Source organism: Vulpes lagopus, chromosome 3, assembly GCF_018345385.1.
Source record: "Vulpes lagopus strain Blue_001 chromosome 3, ASM1834538v1, whole genome shotgun sequence".
In the NCBI taxonomy this organism is placed as follows: domain Eukaryota; kingdom Metazoa; phylum Chordata; class Mammalia; order Carnivora; family Canidae; genus Vulpes; species Vulpes lagopus.
This window is the reverse complement of record NC_054826.1, coordinates 29,853,271-29,871,911: the sequence shown is the minus strand read 5'-3', so window position 1 is coordinate 29,871,911 and position 18,641 is coordinate 29,853,271. Positions and strand designations below refer to the sequence as shown.

The following is an 18,641-nucleotide window of genomic DNA, read 5'->3' as shown; positions in this document are numbered from 1 at the left end:
CTGCTCCTCCCTCTGCCTGTATCTCTGCTTCTCTCTGTGTGTCTGTCTCTCATGAATAAATAAATAACATCTTTAAAAAAATGTTTTTAAATTTATTCATGAGACACACACACACACAGAGGCAAAGGGAGAAGCAGGCTCTATGCAGGGTGCCCGACGTGGGACTTGATCCGACGTGGGACTTGATCCCGGGTCTCCAGGATCACAATCAGGGCTGCAGGCAGCGCTAAACCGCTGAGCCACCGGGGCTGCCCAATAAATAACATCTTAAAAAAAAAATTTTAAACGGAAAATCGTCAAGGACTTAGGGAAGGGCCCTCAGCCCCAACCCTCTTGCCATGTTGCCATGGTCACCTCCTAATTTTTTTCCTCCCATGCCCTGAGCAGAGAGGAAGTTCCCACTGACAGATGGGAACACAAAAGGAAGTGGGTCATTCTGCCCTAGGCAGCACACTCTCCTGGCTGGACTTCTTGCCAGCATGGGGTAGGGAGTGTGGATTTGGTGAAGCCAGGTTGCTGTACATCTTTGAGGTGATAAAGCACTGCTCTGCTAAACATTACTGCACCGGTTTCCTACCTGTTTAGGGACTTTCCAGTCTACGAGTTGCAGTGTCATCCTTTGTCTCTCATTAGAGCCTCACAACATGCTGATGAGGTAGCTGGCATTATCACACCCATTTTACAAGGATGAAAATGAAGTTCAGAGGTGTAAATGACTATCTTTGTGTGTGGTGTGTCCTGCCCCACCAGGATGTGTGTGTGTGTGTGTGTGTGTGAGAGAGAGAGAGAGAGAGAGAGAGAGAGGAGAGATTACCTCCTGCTCAAAGGCTACACCATGCTAAAGCACTTGGGAGAACTGCTATGAAAGTGCAGGACTTGAAGATCATGCCCTGCTTGTAGCTGCTAAACCACCTCTTCATCCAATCAGATTCCAGCAGTAGACCAGTCCACTCAGCCTTCGATCCAATGCAAATTCAGCAGCAGTCAATCCCCCCCACCCCCAGTCCAGAACTAGCCAGTCCATTCAGTGTCTTCTACCCAATCAAAATCTAGAGCCATTCATGAGATCCATTCTTTCATCCAATCAGGAATCAGCCACAGCCAAGCCAGTCAGCCTCTCATCCAATCAGAATCGGGTTCCTACCAATCAAAAGGAAGTCACAGAGTGTGTTTTCTGCATACAATGCAGCAGCTCCTAGATGAGCTGACTCAAAATGGGGTCCCTTAAACCTAAAAAGGAATGTTGTGCAGTCGTCCGGATGGGAGATAGGATTACCACGAGGTGGTAATACTGGAGGGGCCCTGAGGGATCTCCTGGGGACATCCAAGACCCCAATCATCCATTTGAAAAGTTAAAGCTCAGCGTAGGATCCAACCGTTTGGCTCCCAGGATGAGAGTTGCTGCGTATATGTGAGCCAGAGACACTGGGAGCTGCTCGGCCTGTGACGCCTCCCAGGAAGCTTTCAGTTAGCCCAACTGTGGGAAATGATCCCAGAGTTCACGATCCCAGCCCACCAACAAGCGTGGGGGCAAAAGGACCAGGGCTCTGCAGCCAGGAAAAGGGCTGGGGCAGGGGCAGTTATGATACCTGTCTGAAATCTCTACAGGTCACCTCTGCCTTTGATGGCCTCAAGGGGAAGGTTAGGGCCGGTGAGGGGGAAGAAAAAGAATGGACTTTCCAAGCCGGGGTTGCAATGTTGGGCAGTGGTAAGCAGCTCCTCATCATTTGGAGGTGGGCCAGAGCCTGACCTCATCGGAACTGCCATGTCTCGGTACTGCCTCTGTGTGCGCAGTGGGGGAGGTGGGGGTGCACAATACAAAAATGCTGTGAGAAGTCAGGGCCGTTCACTTTCTGACAAAGCTCTCGATGTATTATGTAAGCCAGAACTCCCTGGAAATGCACATGGGTAAAAATTCAGAAGGCAGCGCCCACTTAACCCAGCACCAGTTCCACTGCAGGGCACGTGTGTGGGGTGAAGCCTTGAGCAGTCAGATAGGAACTATCAGAGACCAGAGCTGGCTCCCAGGCTACCTACTGCAAGCCCTTCCTCATGCGGAAGGGAAACTGAGGCCCGGGGGAGAAGGGGTCGTCTGAGGTCACACAGGGAGTCGGTGCAGATCTGGGACAACCCAGTTCTGACTCTTGATGGCAGTTTGTTCCTCTCCACCCGGCAGAAACCATTTGCAGGAGCCAGGAGGCGATGAATAGGGGAAATTGCCCGATTTAGATAACAGGGCGAGGGGGAGGGGGCCGGAGGGAACCAGAAAGTATATGCTCTGCCTAAAGGCATTTACATTCCACTTTTAAAGAATTCAAACACACCTGGACTGTAAGGGGCTGTGGGTTTCCCCCACACCCTATAGCCTTTTTGGCCAAACTCTGCATGAAGGAGAAAACAGAAAAATGATTTTCATGGGAGTATGGTTCCCTAAGTGCTGACCCAAGGAAGAGAGGGGATCCCCCACTTCCAAGCCACCACACCTCTGTACCCACGGCAGATCCGGACACACAGCAGTCGCAGACAGCTCACAGAGACATGCCACACGCTCACACACGGCAACTGAGTCGTCCTACCCCACTCCCCAGGCCAGAATCAGGGAGGAAGGGGAGAGCCCAGACCACCAGCCAGAGAGCGCGGAAGAAAGAAAGAAGCGAGACAGATTTGAGGCTGAGTGTATTGAGAACAGGAGAGAAAACAAAGTTGGGGGAAGAGCTCGGCCAGCCTGGCCGCAGGAGCTGCAGGATGGAGGGTGGGCTCTTCGGTTGCTAGCTAGCCCTCAGGGGTAGAAGGGATCAGGGGTCGGGGTAGGGGCTTCACTCCGTCCTGGGAGGGGCCTGGCATGAAGAAGCTGAGCTCACTTACGACTCCCCCACGCATGCCCCCAAGTTCTGGGCAGAATGAACTCACTAGGAAGGCACCCCCTGTTCCCATGGAGACGAGCCCAGAGCTCACGAAAACTGCAGGCTCAGCCCAGCATGGGCACCGCCTCCACCACCCCTCGCCCCGCTGGGAGCCCAGAAATAGGGCTGGGGAAGAGAAAGTGGGTGGTGCTCGGCCCCCAGCCTTGGGAGGCTTCCATCTGAATGCTGCCTCTTGCGTCCGTATTCTCTCCCCCCACCCCACCCCACCAAGCCTGATTTGGGGACGTATAGCATCAAATGTGTCAGAGGTGGTGAGAATCTCACACTACCTGACTCAGCACCCTCACTGTAGGGGACACTGAAACCCAAAGATTCACATGGAATTCATCTGTTAGAGTCCAGACCTCTGAAACCCCGGCCTTCTCCTCAAAGCTTCAAGGGCTCCTCCTCCGTCCCACCAATCCGCTGTGCTCCTGCCCAGCCTTTACTATGCTTCCACGGTCCCCAGGCCACCCTGAGCCTGTGCGGGACCAGCCTAGGCTTCCGATCCCCTGGCCTCCAGCCACACGCTCCCAGGACGTCCTCACAGACCTCACATCTCCATCTCCAACGGTTCTATGGCAACAGCCCGTTTCCTCCCCCACTCTTCCCAGGGGACTGTCTTATCACTTACAAGGCCTTTCTCCCAGAGCACCAGCCTCTCCTCCCAATCCTCACAGACTGTCACGGCTGGAAGGGCACTGATTGTACAAATAAGAAAACACGTCCAGAGAGGGAAGGTGACTTGGCCAGACTCACACAGCAAGGGGAGGCTGAGATGGGACCAGACCCTCCTCCCAACCTCTCTCCCTGCGGCCCCCTCCACTGCATAGAGATAGCTGCTCTTAGTTGGGCAGATCTTGGCTGAGGTTGAAGGCCAACTAGCCAATGGACTGCCAGGGGCCCGTCTCACTGCACACCCTGCACATCCTTCTACAGGGCTCCCCTCCTCTCGGGGATGCCCTGGGACCTCGCACACCCCAGCACACGGAGGGCGAGCCGGGTGGAACCAGGACGGAGGTCTGGTCCCTAAAGGGGAGCCAGGTGTCTGCAGAGGACATGGAGGCAGGGAAGCAGAGGGCCAGGGAGGAAAGCATCAGACAGCGGTGGTGGGCTAAGTCCTCATCCAGCAGAAGAGCCCACGAGAGGAGAGAACGTGGCGGCCGAGGCAAAGCTCTCTGAAGCAGCGGAGAGGAAACGGTGTCCAGAAGGCAGAGGTGGAGGAGACAGACCAGTGCAGGTAAGAAGCCAGCGACAGGCAGAAGGATGCCAGGAACTGGAGCAGCTGAGGAGGCGGACCCTTGGCTGGCTGGTTGCACAGAGGCACTGGAGGGCTCTGTTGATTTCAGAAGCCCATCTTGGGGCCCCCTTCTAGGCCATTCCCCAGCAAGACGCTGGCATCCCTACAGCTCACGAAGGCCCGAGGAAGCCCCCCCAGCCTCATTTCGGCCTGCCAAGGGAATTCTCTCTCCATGACCCTCCCCCTCGACCCAGTATCGGATGGCAGATCCCTCAGACGTGGAGTCTAATGACCCTTGTGGCAGCTGTAGCCCAGAGAGCGGAGGTGACTTGCCCAAAGTCACAAAGCTAGCTGGTGGCATCATCAGCCTCTGAGCCCCGAGTCCCCATACTCCTGACCCTCAGCTCTGTGCCACTTCCAGACACATCTGCTCTCCATCCCGCCCTCAGAGAGGGCGCCCTGCCAGGTAGTGGGATTCCTGTGGGATCCTTTACTTGAAGCAGAAGGAAGGCTTCCACACCTGAGCCTCGATCCCAGCATTCCGGGTGGAGAAGGAAGGCCTGGGGGCCTGCTTGGCTCGGGGAGACCACGCCCTGGAGGGCGACACGGGGGAGATATCGCTGCTGTAGGTTGGGCTCACGGCCGTGGGCTGGAGGCCGTCCTGGCCAGGAGAGGTGTAGAGGCCCGGTGAGGAGCGGGAGGCCCGAGGCAGGGCGGGCGACGCCGGAAGGGCCCCCTTGGGCAGGCTGGGCACCAGGTCCAGGGAGCTCGGCTTGGCGGGCGAGGCAGCTCTCGGCGAGGCCTTGACAGGCTCCTTGATGGGCGAGAGGACGTAGAGCGAGGCCCGCAGCGGGTAGGCCGGCTGCTTGGTAGGCTCGGGGCGCAGGACCCCATTCTCAGGCAGGTAGCCGTGGTAGAGGGAGGCGGGCGGGGTCCGGGCTGGGCTCCGGGAGGCCACTCGGAAGCCGCCAGGAGCATTGGTGGAATATTTCCAGGATGAAGGCAGGGACATGGTGGGTGAAGGGCAGCGGGCCAGTTCGGTGTGGCCCGAGGACTCGATGACATACTTCTCCATCCGGGACTGGCGGCGGGCATAGAGCTCGGCCCCCTTCCCGGAGGCCTCGGACAGGTTCTGGTTGGGTTTGGGCTTCGGCTTGGCCTGGATGCGCGGTGACTTGAGGCAGGAGGCCCACTCCGGGAGGATCTCCTCGGCCGCCGCGGGGCTGGCCCTGTCCCGGGGTGCTGACTCCTGCTGGAAGTTGGAGGCCTCAGCCCCCAGCGCGAAGGGCTCCTCCTCCACGCCTGCCTCCCCCTGGTCCCTCTGCCTCCGCTTCTCATCAGCCGTCTGTACCAGGTCCAGCAGGTCTGGATTCGGGGTCACCTTGGGCTTCTCCACGAAAGTGAACATGGATTTCCGGCTGCCCCTGCGGGCCATTGACTCCTCCAAAATGCCCGTCTTGCTGGCAGGAACCGCCTGGCTCTTCAGATGAGAAGGCTTGGGGTCGGAGCTGGGGTAAAGGGCAGAGTAGGAGGGGGGAGACCTAACCCGGGGAGCCAGGGGGGCCGTGGACAAGGTCTCGGCATAGGTGGGAGGTGGAGTGAAGTTCCCCAAGGGGCGTCTCTCCAAGGCAGGGCTTCGCTGTGCCACGGACCTCCTTTCCACCATGGGGCTGTGGGACATCACGTGTCTCTGTGGCCGAGGGCTCCTGTCTGCCACGATGGGGGGCTGGGAAGCCAAGGCCTTCTCCCCAAGATGTCGTCTCTCTACCATGGGGCTCCGCTCCATCTGGCTGGTGCTCCCCGGTGCCTGGATGCCGAAGGGTCTGGCGGTCCTGTTGACCACTGATGGGGGCTTGGCCAGTGTGAAGTGGACCTCACTGTATAGCTTGGTGGGCGTGGGCGTGGCTGCCCACCCAGACATCTCTTGTTCTGTTGGCACCACTGGGACACTGGGCTGTACATCGATGAGCAGGGAGCTGGACATGAAATCCGGGGCTGGGGTCCCAGAGTCGGAGATGGGAGTAGTTTCTCTGGAGAAGGTGTTGGTGGTGGTAGGTGGAGCTGACACCTTATCAATTAGAAGTGTGCTGGATCTCACCTCCGCAGCTGGCTCTGGGGGCTGCCCGCTGGAACACAGGCTGCTGGGTTTGCAATCTGACGCCGTGCCATTGGGAGGGAGCTGTGCCTCCGAGGGCTGCTGGCTGTTTGAGAGCGGCAGGCTCTGCGGGGTGACAGTCGCCGGTGGGTTCTGGTTGATGTCTGCAGCTGGCAGGCTGTGGTTGCTGTTAGAAGCTGGTGTGGTGAGGGTGGCACTGAGTGAGGACAGGTTCTGGTTGCCATCTGCAGCTGGGCTGTGGGCCTCTGTCGTGGGCGGGCTTGGTTGGCTCTGCTGGACCTCTCGGTTCTGGGACAGGTGCAGCCCATTGGCCGTCAGCAGGGCTGCGTTCTCCTTCAAATAAACCACCAGCGGGACCTCTTCCTCCTCGCTGGCCACCTTCTCCAGGTGCCGCAGCAAGTTGGCTTTCTCTGAGCATCCCTCCATGCTGTGAGCAGGGACCCCCGCGTCAGGGCTCCGGAGGTCGGGGTTGCTTGGAGGGCCTGGTTCAGGCAGTGAGGGGGGACTCAAGCAGAGCCCTGAGGCATAGCCTGCAGGGCTGGCAGGGGGCACTCTGAGGGACTCCTGGCTGGGCTTGGGGCCCCTCAGGCCCTGGTTCTCCGAGGTGAACTGGTTCACTCTTTGCCGGCGCCTGTTGAAGAGCTGGACGCCCCGGGAGTTGGAGCTGGGAGGGGTGGTCAGCTGGGCAGCGATCTGTTGGCTCCGGGCCTTGGCCTCTTTCAGATCTCTCTCGGTGAGGCTAGTGCTCTGGCCCAACGCTGTAGAGAAGGACAGAGGTCCAGTTAGCGAGTGAGAATGTAGAGCCACGGGGGTACAGAGACAGACAGACAGATGGCCACCGTGTCCCTCCTACTGATGATCTTTTCCTCTGGAATTTGATCTTTACTCACTGTTTCCTGGAATCCCCTCTCCTCATAAAGATCCGTGACCCAACAATCGTGGCCCAACTCAAATGCCACTGCCTGTGTAAAACCTCCCGATTACCCTTTCAGGATGAACCTGACCCTCATTTGGCTTCCCTCTGAAGGTTGTTGATACTGCACTCAGCAAGAACATCTCACCCTAGCAGTACCCGCTACAGCCCTGACTCATCCCCTACCACCCTTCTGCACTCACTAGGCTCTGCTCTGCTGGCATTCTCTCAATTCCTTGAAAATGCCAAGTTTGTTCCTGCCCCAGGACCTTTGCACTTGCTCTTTTCTCTGCTTGGAATGATCTTTTCCCAGGTGGTATTCCATGTTGGTTCCTTCTTGCCACATGGGACTCACTTGAATGTTCCCACTCTGGAGGGGTCTTCTTCTATAATCAGTCCTCCCCTCTCCTATCCCGTCTCTTTGCTTTATTTTCTTCATGACATTCACCATAATTTGCGATTATCATTTCCTAGTTTATCATCCCACCTAGAATGTAAGCACTAAGGGGGCAATGACCTTGTTTGACCTGGTCATCATTCTGTCCCTGGCCCCTAGAATAGTGCCTGGCATAAAGTGGGCACTCAGTAGGCATTACTGAATGCATGAACAAACCCCCCAGGAGATTTTCTATGGGCCTGTCTTAGGGGCCTTTACACTTTCAATCATTTGATGACACTAACACTTCCTCTTTTTAGAGTAGGTAATGCATTCACATGGTCTAAAACTTTTAAAAAATTTAAAACCCACAAAGAATTCAGTACAAATTGTCCCTCCACCCCTGAGAACCCACACTGCAAATCAGTAACAACTGCGACCAGTTTCTTCTTGCTTTTATTTAATCATTTTTAACTTCTCATATTTTAATATCATGAGAGTAAGACATTGGACTAATTTCTGCAGCGACTCTACTAGCACGTTGCATTACTTTATTTTGTCCTCACAAGGATATTGGTAGGAGACAACCATTACTTGCTCCTGTTTTACAGAAGTGGAAAATGAGGTCCAGAGGCTTTGTAAGGAACTCAGCCATAGTCACACAGCAAAGGGCTGCAAAGCTGGAGTCAAACCCAGTTCTCGCTGGGTTCACAACCCATGCTCAAGCTGCCTGCTTGTTCCAGAAGGTCCCTTTGGGATGTACGGGAGACAGAGTCATGGGGTCGGGGATGGGGCAGGTTCTGTCTAAGGCTGGAGTCTGGGACCCGAGATCGGTGATCAAGCTGGGGTCAGACCCCTGTTCATCTGTACGTTCACTACGTTCACAGTCAGCAACCATTTCTCTTTATACCCCCAGCGCCCGGCTGGCACACATTGGTGCTCAATATATGCTTATTGAACAATGAATGAACAAATGGACCAGTGGACAGATGGACGAGATAGCCTGTGGGCATGGTTAACAGTCAGTGGCTGGAAAAATTCTTCTGTCTGTCATCCTCCCCCCGCCCCTCCCTACTGTGGGAAGCTAATTAGTTCTTGAGGAATCTGACCCTGCCCTCCCTCCTACCATGCCCTCATTAGCGCTGGCCATGACATGCTGAATGGGTCTCCAGGGACAGTCTTTCCAGGCACCCTGCCAGCGAGGCTCAGAATTCATGGACTCCCAGCACCAGAAGGGTCCTTACAGAGGAGCTCTTTGACCATCACCCCCATTGTATAGATGAGGAAACTGAGGCCCAGAGAGTCACCCCAGGGTCAGAGCAGCAGCTCTCTGGTCCCCATCTCCTTCTCCCTGCCTCCCATCAGGATCTGGCTCCCCACCCACACACACCCGTGCCCACCTGTCCAGAAGAGCCTGCCTTGTGCACCCTGACACTTGCTCCCTCTTAGTAGGGCTCCTCTGCTACTTAGATCACCCCATCTATAAAAGATGAAGAATTTGCAGGTTTGGCCAGGCCACTGCCCTGGGGTAGGGTCTTAGATAGAGGCGAGCCAGCCACACAGGGGCCCCTGAGAGGTTGCTGGGCTCATACAATGTTTGCCTCCTCTGCTCTGCTGTGAAACCAGGACTCCTGGCCCAAATCTGGGCTCTGCCATTTGCTACTTGTGTGACCTTGGCAAGTTACCACACCTCTGGGAGCCAGTTTCCTTAACTGAGAAGAAGTGATAAAAGTACTGACGTTAGGGTTGAGAGGCTGTAATGAGGTCATGAATGTCAGCAGCACTCATTGTCATCAAGCTCAGTGGACAGGGGAGGAGCTGCTCGGTGGTAACCCTTCTCTGCTCCTTGGAAGGGGTCAGAGCTTCTTCTGGCAAAGGAGATTCTCTTAAGGTCACACAGCAGGGGATGTCAGTGCTGTTGGAGAGGCAGGGATTACTGCCCCAAGCCCCAGAACCTTAGAGTCTCGACGATGGCTGTCCCTGGGCCCAACTGCCCACATAATTCCTGTGATGCTAAGACCATGCCCCTGAGTTACAAGCCTCTGCTTACACACGCCACAGACAGGGAGCTCAGTGCCCTAAGAGGCTGCCTCCCACTAACAAAGGCTCTTTAGCTATAAAGTCACACCTTACATTCACCCCCAACCTCTACTGCCACATAGATGAAAAAAATTTATTTTTCTTTCCAACCTGAGAGCCCTACAGAGATTCACAGACACAAATCACATCCCATGGGACATGGTCAGGATACACATCCATAGTCTCACCGGTGTTTCTTATGACACAACTGCTAACATCGATTATACATATTATTTTATTTCATTTCCACAACAATGCTATGAAGCATGAACCATTATTATCTACTTTTAAAATTGATTTTATTTATTTATTCATGAGAGACACAGAGAGCGAGGCAGAGACATAGGCAGAGGGAGAAGCAGGTTCCCTGTGGGGAGCCTGATGCGGAACTCGATCCCAGGACCCCGGGATCACGCCCTGAGCCAAAGGCAGGTGCTCAACTACTGAGCCACCCGGGCGTCCCTATTGTCTATTTTTCAGTGATGAGAAAACCAGGTTCAGAGTGGTAAAGTGAGTTGCCCAAGGTCACAGAGCCAGAAAGTACAGAGCTGACTCGTCCCTGGCTCTACATGACTCCAGAGAGCACCAAGCTTTGTGGCTAGCGCGTCCCCACAGTGTGGGGCTCACAGAAAGTGCTTCAGTGTTTGAAAAATCCAGACTTCCCAATGTCCCCTGCACTTGCCTGTTTTTCCCCTTGCTTCTCTGCTTCCATCCTATCCCCAGACTGGTTCTAAAGGCCAAGGGTTTAGAAAATACTCAAAATGACAAAGCATGAAGGGCCTCCGGGATAAGCAGGCCTGGAGGCTCAGAGAGGGAGAGGATCGCAGAGTAGGCCCCGGGCCAGGACCCTGTCTGCTGACCCCCAGCGGGCTTGGAACTTCCCCCCACTGCTGTTCTGGGACTAGAGGAGGGCAGCTGAAAAGGCCAAGGGGTGAGAAAGCCCTGCCTCTGAGGGAGCTCCTGTGCCCCCACCCCCCGCCTGCAGTGACTCCACGGAAAAGGAATCCGGCAGGAGGCTTGGACAAGACCCTGCCAGCGATCCAGCCGACTTCTGCCACCCTGCACAAACAAAGCTGGGAGAAGGGGGGCCGGGCCGGCCACAGGCACCCCAGAGTCCCGCACTGCAGGGCACCAGGGGTGGCAGTTCCACGCAAAATCCCCCAGACTCAGGAATGGTTGCCTCTGGCCATGTCCCGGCCAGCCAGGAGCCGGATGGTGCTCCCTGCCCCCAGAGAAGCAGGAGGTGGCCGAGGGCCGCAGGGTCCAGGTGCCTCCCGAGCCCCCCACCTGCATGGCTGCAGCCTGTGCCTGTGTAAGCCGTGATGCCCCCTCTTAGGGGGGTGGGGTGCTGGCCCTTGAGTGACCCACCCTGGACAATGGGTCGGGAGCTCTGAAGACAGGCCTTCAGCAGAGGAAGGGGTGAGGGCAGACACAAGGAAGAGCTGCCCGGGGTCAGGAGAACAGGGTCCAACAGGGCTAACTCCCTCGGAGGGGAGTGTGGGGGAGAAGCCCCAAGTGCAGCTGTCAGCTGTCAGAATGATGACTACAATGGCTGCTGCAACCACGCAGCCCCCACTGCCACCCAGGGGCTGCGCTGCACACTCTACACACATTGTCCTACTCAGTTCTCCCCCCAACTCCAAGAGGTCAACCCTATTATTCTCCCCAGTTTGCAGATGAAACTGGAGCTCAGAGAGACCTGTCCAAGGCCATACATGTTGTAAGTAGCAGAGCTGGGATTCCAAACCCAAAGTCTAGTTGCTGAGTCTCATTTCTTAACCATTCTGCCTTCTAGACCCAGGCTGTGGAGGGAGGGGACACCAATGGAGGCTCCAGAGCTTTTGGATGAGGGTCTGCAAAACAGCCTGTTTCCTCATCACATAGTCCATGTCCCCAGCTGCCTAGGACAACTCATGCAACGCTCCCTTCTTCCTCTCAGGAGAAGGGCTGCTAGAACTAATTCTTACTAAGGTATAAATGACTGCTAGGAGATGAAGGACCTCCCGATACCAGGCTCTGAGTGGACAGAGACTGGTATAGGGAGTCAGGAGACTTAAGTTCCAGTTGTGCTTTGGCAGGGATAAGCCCTTTCTCCCACCCCTATCACCTCTGTGGGCAGTTGCCAGACCATCAGGCTGGTCTGGACAGAGGATCTGAAGGAAGGAGGTGGGGCAGGGGAAGGGAGGCCAGAGCAGAAGGTCAGGACAGGGAGAGAATTCAAGGAAATGCTTCTTCACACGGCTACCGTCAATGGGAGTACCCAGGCCCCACGTAGGGTGGAGTGGGACAGGGAGCCAGAGGTGGGAATAGAGACTGGCTGGAGGCAGCCCATTGTGGCCGCCCGGGAGTCTTGGCAATGGGACAGGTAAACAGGCTGGGTAAACTGCCCCCCTGCCGGGGTCAGGAAGGAACCAATGGCTGCCCGCTGCACAACCTCTGGCCTGGCTGGAGGCAGGAAGATGAACTGGGCCTGAGTAATGGCCTGGCCGCCTTGCCAGCCCCTACCCCCCATCCTCCAGGCTGGAAAAGGAGGAAATGACACAGCCTCTATTCCCTAGGGAGTTCTCCATCCACGCCAAAGTCCCAGGGAGTGCAACCTGACTGAATCTCGGCAGGCTGCCAGCCTTCCTCTCAGGAGGAGAATAATTCATACTAAGGTGAGGAGGACTGCCAGAACATGGGAGATGCCTAAGAACAGAAATGGCGAGCCCGAGACCTAGCTCCAACCTTGCTAACAGGCTGTCAGAAGCCACCACAGGCCTCTTCTTTTGAGGCCCGGAGGGGAACTGAGACCAGAGAGGGATGCCAGAGGCCCTAAGTCACACACCCCAAAGCACAAAGGCACCTCCGAGTGCTCATCTTACTCACTCCAGCTGGGTCCTCCCTGCAGCCCAGCTTCCCCCTGGATGCTGAGCCGGCCTCGGTTCTCAAAGCCTCCGGGGAAAGGCAGCCAATTGCCTCGCTGACAAAGAGGAAAATCCCACTTCGAAGGCAACGGAGGAGCTGGATGTGACTTCTCTCCTCCACAGATGACTCAGCCCAGCTCTTTATCAGGAAAAGCGATTTTGCAACAGCTTTTTAAATGGCCTCTCCGCCCCCAGTCTCTCCTCCGCCAATCTACCCGCCCCGTGCTGCCAGATTCATCTCCCTCTGCCTGGCTTCGCTCACTTCTCTCTCCTGCCTCCCCAGGATGTGGAGGATCGAACAGCAAGTCCTCATCCTGGCATTCAGGGGCCCTGACACTGGAGCCCGCCTGAGAGCTTGCTAACCTGCTCCCTGTGCCCTCAGCAGCGGCCAGAGAAGATCCAATGGCTCTTGCTTCCCATCGGCGCCCTGTGAGTTCCCGCCTCCCATGTGTGCTTTGCACCCGACCCCTCTACCTGGAACCTTCTCTGTCTCACATCCTTTTTACCTGCCCCAGCCTTCCCACCTCACTCACATGCCGCCGCTCCCTCCGAAAGGCCTCGCCTGGTCCACCAATGTTTCCTCTGCGCCACTTCATCATAACCTCATCACTCTGCATATTATTCACATGAGTGAGAATTACCCTTCGGGGCGTGCTCACCACCTGCCAGGTCCTTGCTTCATTTATAGCAACCCTTGAGGTCAGCAGTGCCTTCGCCTCCATGGGCTCAGAGGGGTGAGGTGACCTGCTCAATGCGGCACAGCCAGGTAGAGGCAGGGTTGGAATTCAAACAGGGCGGCCCAGCGCCCAGGCCAGGGCCCATCACACCGGCCACACTGCCTCCTCCCAAGGTCTTGCTCTACAGCAATCACAGTCTCGGTCTTATCCCTCATTCCCACCTCCCTGCAGACTACAGAAGCCTCCAGGGCAGGGGCCTCAAAGGCTTCATCTCTGTGCCCCCCTCCCCCCGTCCCCCACACCTTCCACGCGTGCTTGCAGAATAACAATGAAGTCAATGAGGATGACAGCAGCCAACATGTGAGGAGTCCCAGCTGCTGCTGAGCTAAGGGGTTAGCATGTATTTTCTCATCGAAACCTCACCGCAACTCATGAGAGAGGCTCCCTGACCTCTGTGGAGGAAAAAGAGACTCACAGATTTAGAGAGCTCACTCCAGGCCTCACAGCCAGCAAGCGGCAGGCAGAGCAGAGCTGGATCTGGGAGTCTGATTCCAGGCCTGGGCCTCTCCTTCTGAAGAGCTCATTTTCCCCATCCACTGTTCCAGGCCCAGCCCAACTGCCACTTCCTCCAGGAAGCCCTCATCAATCCATCTGGACTCCCAAGATCAGTGCTCCACTCCCGCTCAAGCTGGCCCAGGGGCCTCAGAGCAGAAGGGGTCAGAGGAAATGACAAGTTGAGAAAGCTTAGGACCAAGGCCTGAGGGGAAGCAGACCTGGCCCAACTCCTGGTATCTCTCTACTGGAAGTGGGCTGGCATAAGGCAGGGCAGGGTGGGTGGGATGGGGGAAACCAAAGGATTGGGTTTTGGGTTCTCCAGTCGGCAGGGGCTTTAGCTGGCAGCTATCCTTTAGGCCACAAGCACTGCTCGTTGCTAGACCTCTGCTGTATGGTCGTTTTCAGGGACTTGAATATGGTGACCCGGAGAGAGGCAGGCTCAGTCCCAGGTGCATGGCCAACTGGAAAGGACTGGTTCATGGAGAACCATGCTTAGCCTCAGGCCCCCACTTCCCAGAACAGCCCTGGTAAGCCAGGCCTGCCCAGCCCCGTCCTCTCCTGTCACACCAGCCTCCATCACCCCAGCCCTGGGAGCCTCGGGACAGAAAGGACTGCCACACCCTGCACTTCCAGACATGTTTAATCCAGGAGTCAAAAGGTGGTGAGCCAGGGCCGGGAGAGACGGTTTCCCTAAACTGCCTCTGCCAGGGGTGTGCATGGGCTTAGTCCCTCTCTGCGTCTCCAGCACCCAGCTTAGGGCCTGGCACGCTGGGCCCTCCTCAAAGATGCAGCCCTTTCTCTTGGCCCTGTAGCAAGCTGGGGCCAGAGCAGGTGTGATCCTCTCTAAATGCCCCCACACTCAGCAGAGGCGGTAACTCGGGAGTTCAGTAAGTGTTGAAGAAATAAATGACTGAAGGGAGCCTCCCATGATCCAAATCCACCTTCACAGTTTGCCCTGCCATTTGTCCCGGGAGACAACTTCTGGATTCGTCTAGGTGTCATATTCATCTAGATTCTAGATCAGACATCTACAGGGTACTTCCTGGAAGAAGTGGGGGAAGGAAGGAGGGAAGGAGCAACATGTTTGTGGGTGACAAGGGAGATGAGGCCTCAAGTGGCAGTGATAGACCTAAGAGGCAGAATATTCCATTAAATGCTGAGAGAATAAAGAGCCTAAAAGAGACTAATTCAGACAAAGGAATCCTGGAAGGCTTCCTGGAAGAGGCGGCATATGCCCTAGGTCTTGAAAAGGCGGACCTGTAGAGGCATTCCAAGCCACAAGGCCAGCCCAGCAGAGGCCGGAGGAAGGCTCAGGACAATCCCCACCCCATGCCCCTCCACCACCCCTACCCCAAATCAAGACCAGCTGGAGAGAAAGGCACCTTTGAGAGCAACAGAGCCAAGGGGCTTGTGCAGAGTCTGAGAGTGATCCGGGGAGGTTCCACGGGAGCTGCGTGCATTACGTGGTACCTGCACGGGGCCTCCGGTGGGTTACATAACCGCCCCACCGCCCTGGCCCCGGATTCGACCCGGATTGGGCCGGGACCCTCCTCCGCCTCGGCCTCCTCAGCCGCTGTCTGGGCTGCTTCCCTCTTACAGAAGAGGCCGCTGCAGCGAGAGTGAAGGCCAGCGCCCTGCGGTAAATTCCCCACATTCCTTCCTCACAGAAAAATAAATAGCCCGGGAGAAAGAACGCAGCAGGAATGATAATGACGGCCACTCCGCAACAGCGCAGGGAGCCTGGGCGCCCGCAGCCGCCACCAGGGTGGACCCCGTGGACCCATGGCCTGCCCCCCAGGCCGCCTGACCCCCCCCCAGGCCGCCTGATCCCCCCCCAGGCCGCCTGATCCCCCCCCAGGCCGCCTGACCCTCCCCCCAGGCCGCCTGATCCCGGAGGCTGCCTGTCTCTGGAGGCCGCCTGTCCCCGGAGGCCACCTGTCCCCAGAGGCCACCTGACCCCGAGGCCGCCTGTCCCCTGAGGCCGCCTGTCCCTGGAGGCCCACTGACCCTGGAGGCCGCCTGTCCCCGGAGGCTGCCGACCGCGGAGGCCGCCTGTCCTTGGAAGCCGCCTGACCCCGGAGGCCGCCTGTTCCCGGAGGCCGCCTGACCCTGGAGGCCGCCTGTCCCCGGAGGCCGCCTGTCCCCAGAGGCTGCCTATCCCCGGAGGCCGCCTGACCCTGGGACCTCCTGTCCCTGGAGGCTTGCTCACCTGCCTCCCCTGGCAGTTCCCTGAGCCATGCCAACTCTCAGGTCTCAGACTAGATGCACATCTGCCAAAGAGGGCTCTGGGAATCCCTTGGTCAGGGCAGGTGACTGTGGAGGGCAAACCTGTCCGGTGAGACACACTTCACTTTTATCAGACTGCTGTCTACTGGACACTTCTTATATTCCAGGCATTTGGTTTAAGTGTTATCATTACATTATTATGTTATTTCATTTTCTCTTCACAAGCTGTGGCCTGGGGGGCCATTATACCCATTTGACAGATGAGAAAACAGGCTCAGCAAGGTTTTTGGGATTTGCCAGGGCTATCTGGCCAGTGAGTGGTATGCGGTCTCCACTCCCACATCCGCTCAGCCAGGCTGCCCTTCCCAGAAAGCCTTTCTTTACCAAGTCCAGCCAGAGGTGCGGCCCATTCTCCTCCCGCGCCCTGTTCAACAAGGCATCCTGTGCCACTTGAGGGCTACCTTTGGTAAAGCACCTCACCTCTCTGGGTCTCGACTTCCTCATCAGTGACACAAGGATGATAATATCTGCTTTGCAGAGTCACTGCTGCATAAATGAGATGCAGAAATGATTCCTACAGTATAAAGTACTGTACATGCCCGAGGGGGATTTAACTTTAGCAGTTTGCACAAACCCACCTCTGCATAACTCTGCTGGGCTCAGGATGTTTATCTGTTTTCTTCCCTTCTCTGGCCATCTCTGAGGCTGGTGTGGCTCTTCTGCTCACAGTCGAGCACAGCCCAAGTTCCCCTCATTCTCAGTACCCCTGCCGTCCAGCATCCTCTCTGCAAGGGCACCCCAGTGTCAATCTCTAGTCAATGTGCTGTAGCAGAGAGAAGCAGGTTTGAATCCCAGGTCTGCCCCTTGCTAGATATGAGTGCCCAGGCCCCTCGGGGAGGCCCCCAGGTCCAAGAGTCCTAGGAGGGAAGGTGCAGCCACGGTGCACAGCCCTGCAGCCAAGAGGATACCATGGCCCTGGGAGTGCTGGAGGCTGCTGACCCTGCCAAGTCCCTTATGCCATTCACCAATTACCAGGCCTGTCTGGCTCCCCTCCAGAAGGAGGAGTCTGCTGCCAGAGTAGAAGTTGGATCACCCAGCCCCGCCCATCCCTTGTCCCTCAAACTGCAAGAACCAAAGACTAGAGGCCAAGAGATTTGAACCCAGTACCTGTCCTGTCACAATTTGGGTGAAACATTGGACCAGTTTCTGACCCTCTTTGGGCTTCAGTTTGTCCGTGTGTTCTTTTTTTTTTTTTTTTTTTTTTTTTATGATAGTCACAGAGAGAGAGAGAGAGGCAGAGACACAGGCAGAGGGAGAAGCAGGCTCCATGCACCGGGAGCCTGACGTGGGACCCGATCCCGGGTCTCCAGGACCGCGCCCTGGGCCAAAGGCAGGCGCCAAACCGCTGCGCCACCCAGGGATCCCCTGTCCGTGTGTTCAAAGAAGGGACTGGACCAGAGCAGTGATTCCTAGAGTATGGTGCCCCCAAGCCTCCAGTGGAAGCCCAAGGATCTAAGTGGTACCCTGATACCCGAAATCCTAATAGGTGAATTTCACGTGTACTTGCAAAGGAGTATGATGAACACATCAAACCTGTGAAAGGCATATTACTGCTTAGGGAGAGGTAAAAGTAGATATTTCGGTAGTGAAAGTTAGACAGGAAATAAGTATAGGTGGTGCATGGACTCCTTCATTCACCCGATATTTATTGCAAACCAACCAAGAGCCAGGCCTGTTCACAGCCATGACCGAGTAACAAAGATCCCTGCTTGCATTCTGGCAGGGGAGCAAGATAATAAATAGATGAGTAACTATACCAGCAGGCCAGAAGGTAAATGTCATAGAAAAGAGATGAAACAGGGACAGGACATATACTGACTGCATGGAGTGTGGGGGGTGGTCTGCAAAGGTAAACACAGTAATCAAAGTCTCTGAGAAGTCACACCTGAGTAAAGAGGTGAAGAAGGTGAGGGAGTGAGGCCGGTGCATGTTTAGGAAGAGAGACCAGGCAGAGGGAACAGCTGGTGTGAAGGTCCTGAGGCAGCCTCGTACCTGGCAGGCCTGGGGATGGGGCACATGATGTGGAGGTGGGACACGGATGAAGGAACCAAGTTCTCTAATGGCCCTTCTACCGCTGTCCTTCAGGATCTTAGGGATCCCCTGCATTGCAGCCATTTGTGCACGCACGTATACACACACATGTGGGCGTGCACACACATACACACCCGACAACATACACACATCCTCAATAGCTTCTTAATGCTGGCGAGAGCCTAGCCTGCAGCAGCAGCACCTCCTCCTCTGCACGCACACCAACACAGAAAAGTTCCGCTTGCTTCACACCTGCACTACATGGAGCATCATGTGTGCAGAACCCACACACGTGAATGTGTATGCACTGTGCACCTGCAGGCATGCAAGCGCGACATACAGGGTCTCGGGTGGCCCACTGGCACCAATGCACATGCAGCACGCGTACATCCACCTTGTGGGAAGGCGTGTGCACTTCTCTCCCACCAGCCTGCCCTGTCTCCAGGTCACTGAGCTACCAGCCAACCCTCGCCTGGAGGGCATATGCTACCGTAGAATGTTAAGTGCACTCCTGGCATGACTTCAAATTCGCTTCTCCAGCACCCTCTGCCCCTCAGTC

General features: G+C 56.3%; 1 protein-coding gene across 5 annotated transcripts in view; it reads right to left on the bottom strand.

Annotated features, from left to right (window-relative positions):
- SYNPO (synaptopodin) overlaps positions 1-18,641 on the bottom strand; it is a 67,902-nt gene that overhangs the window by 3,453 nt on the left and 45,808 nt on the right. For 4 of the 5 annotated variants that reach the window (XM_041748215.1, XM_041748217.1, XM_041748219.1 and 1 more), the window contains one exon: positions 4,664-7,017. In XM_041748215.1, the coding sequence (XP_041604149.1) occupies positions 4,664-7,017 (2,354 nt within the window). Of the gene's footprint in view, positions 1-4,663; positions 7,018-12,495; positions 12,632-18,641 lie in introns of those variants that run through there. The other variant, XM_041748218.1, reaches the window with a different exon arrangement.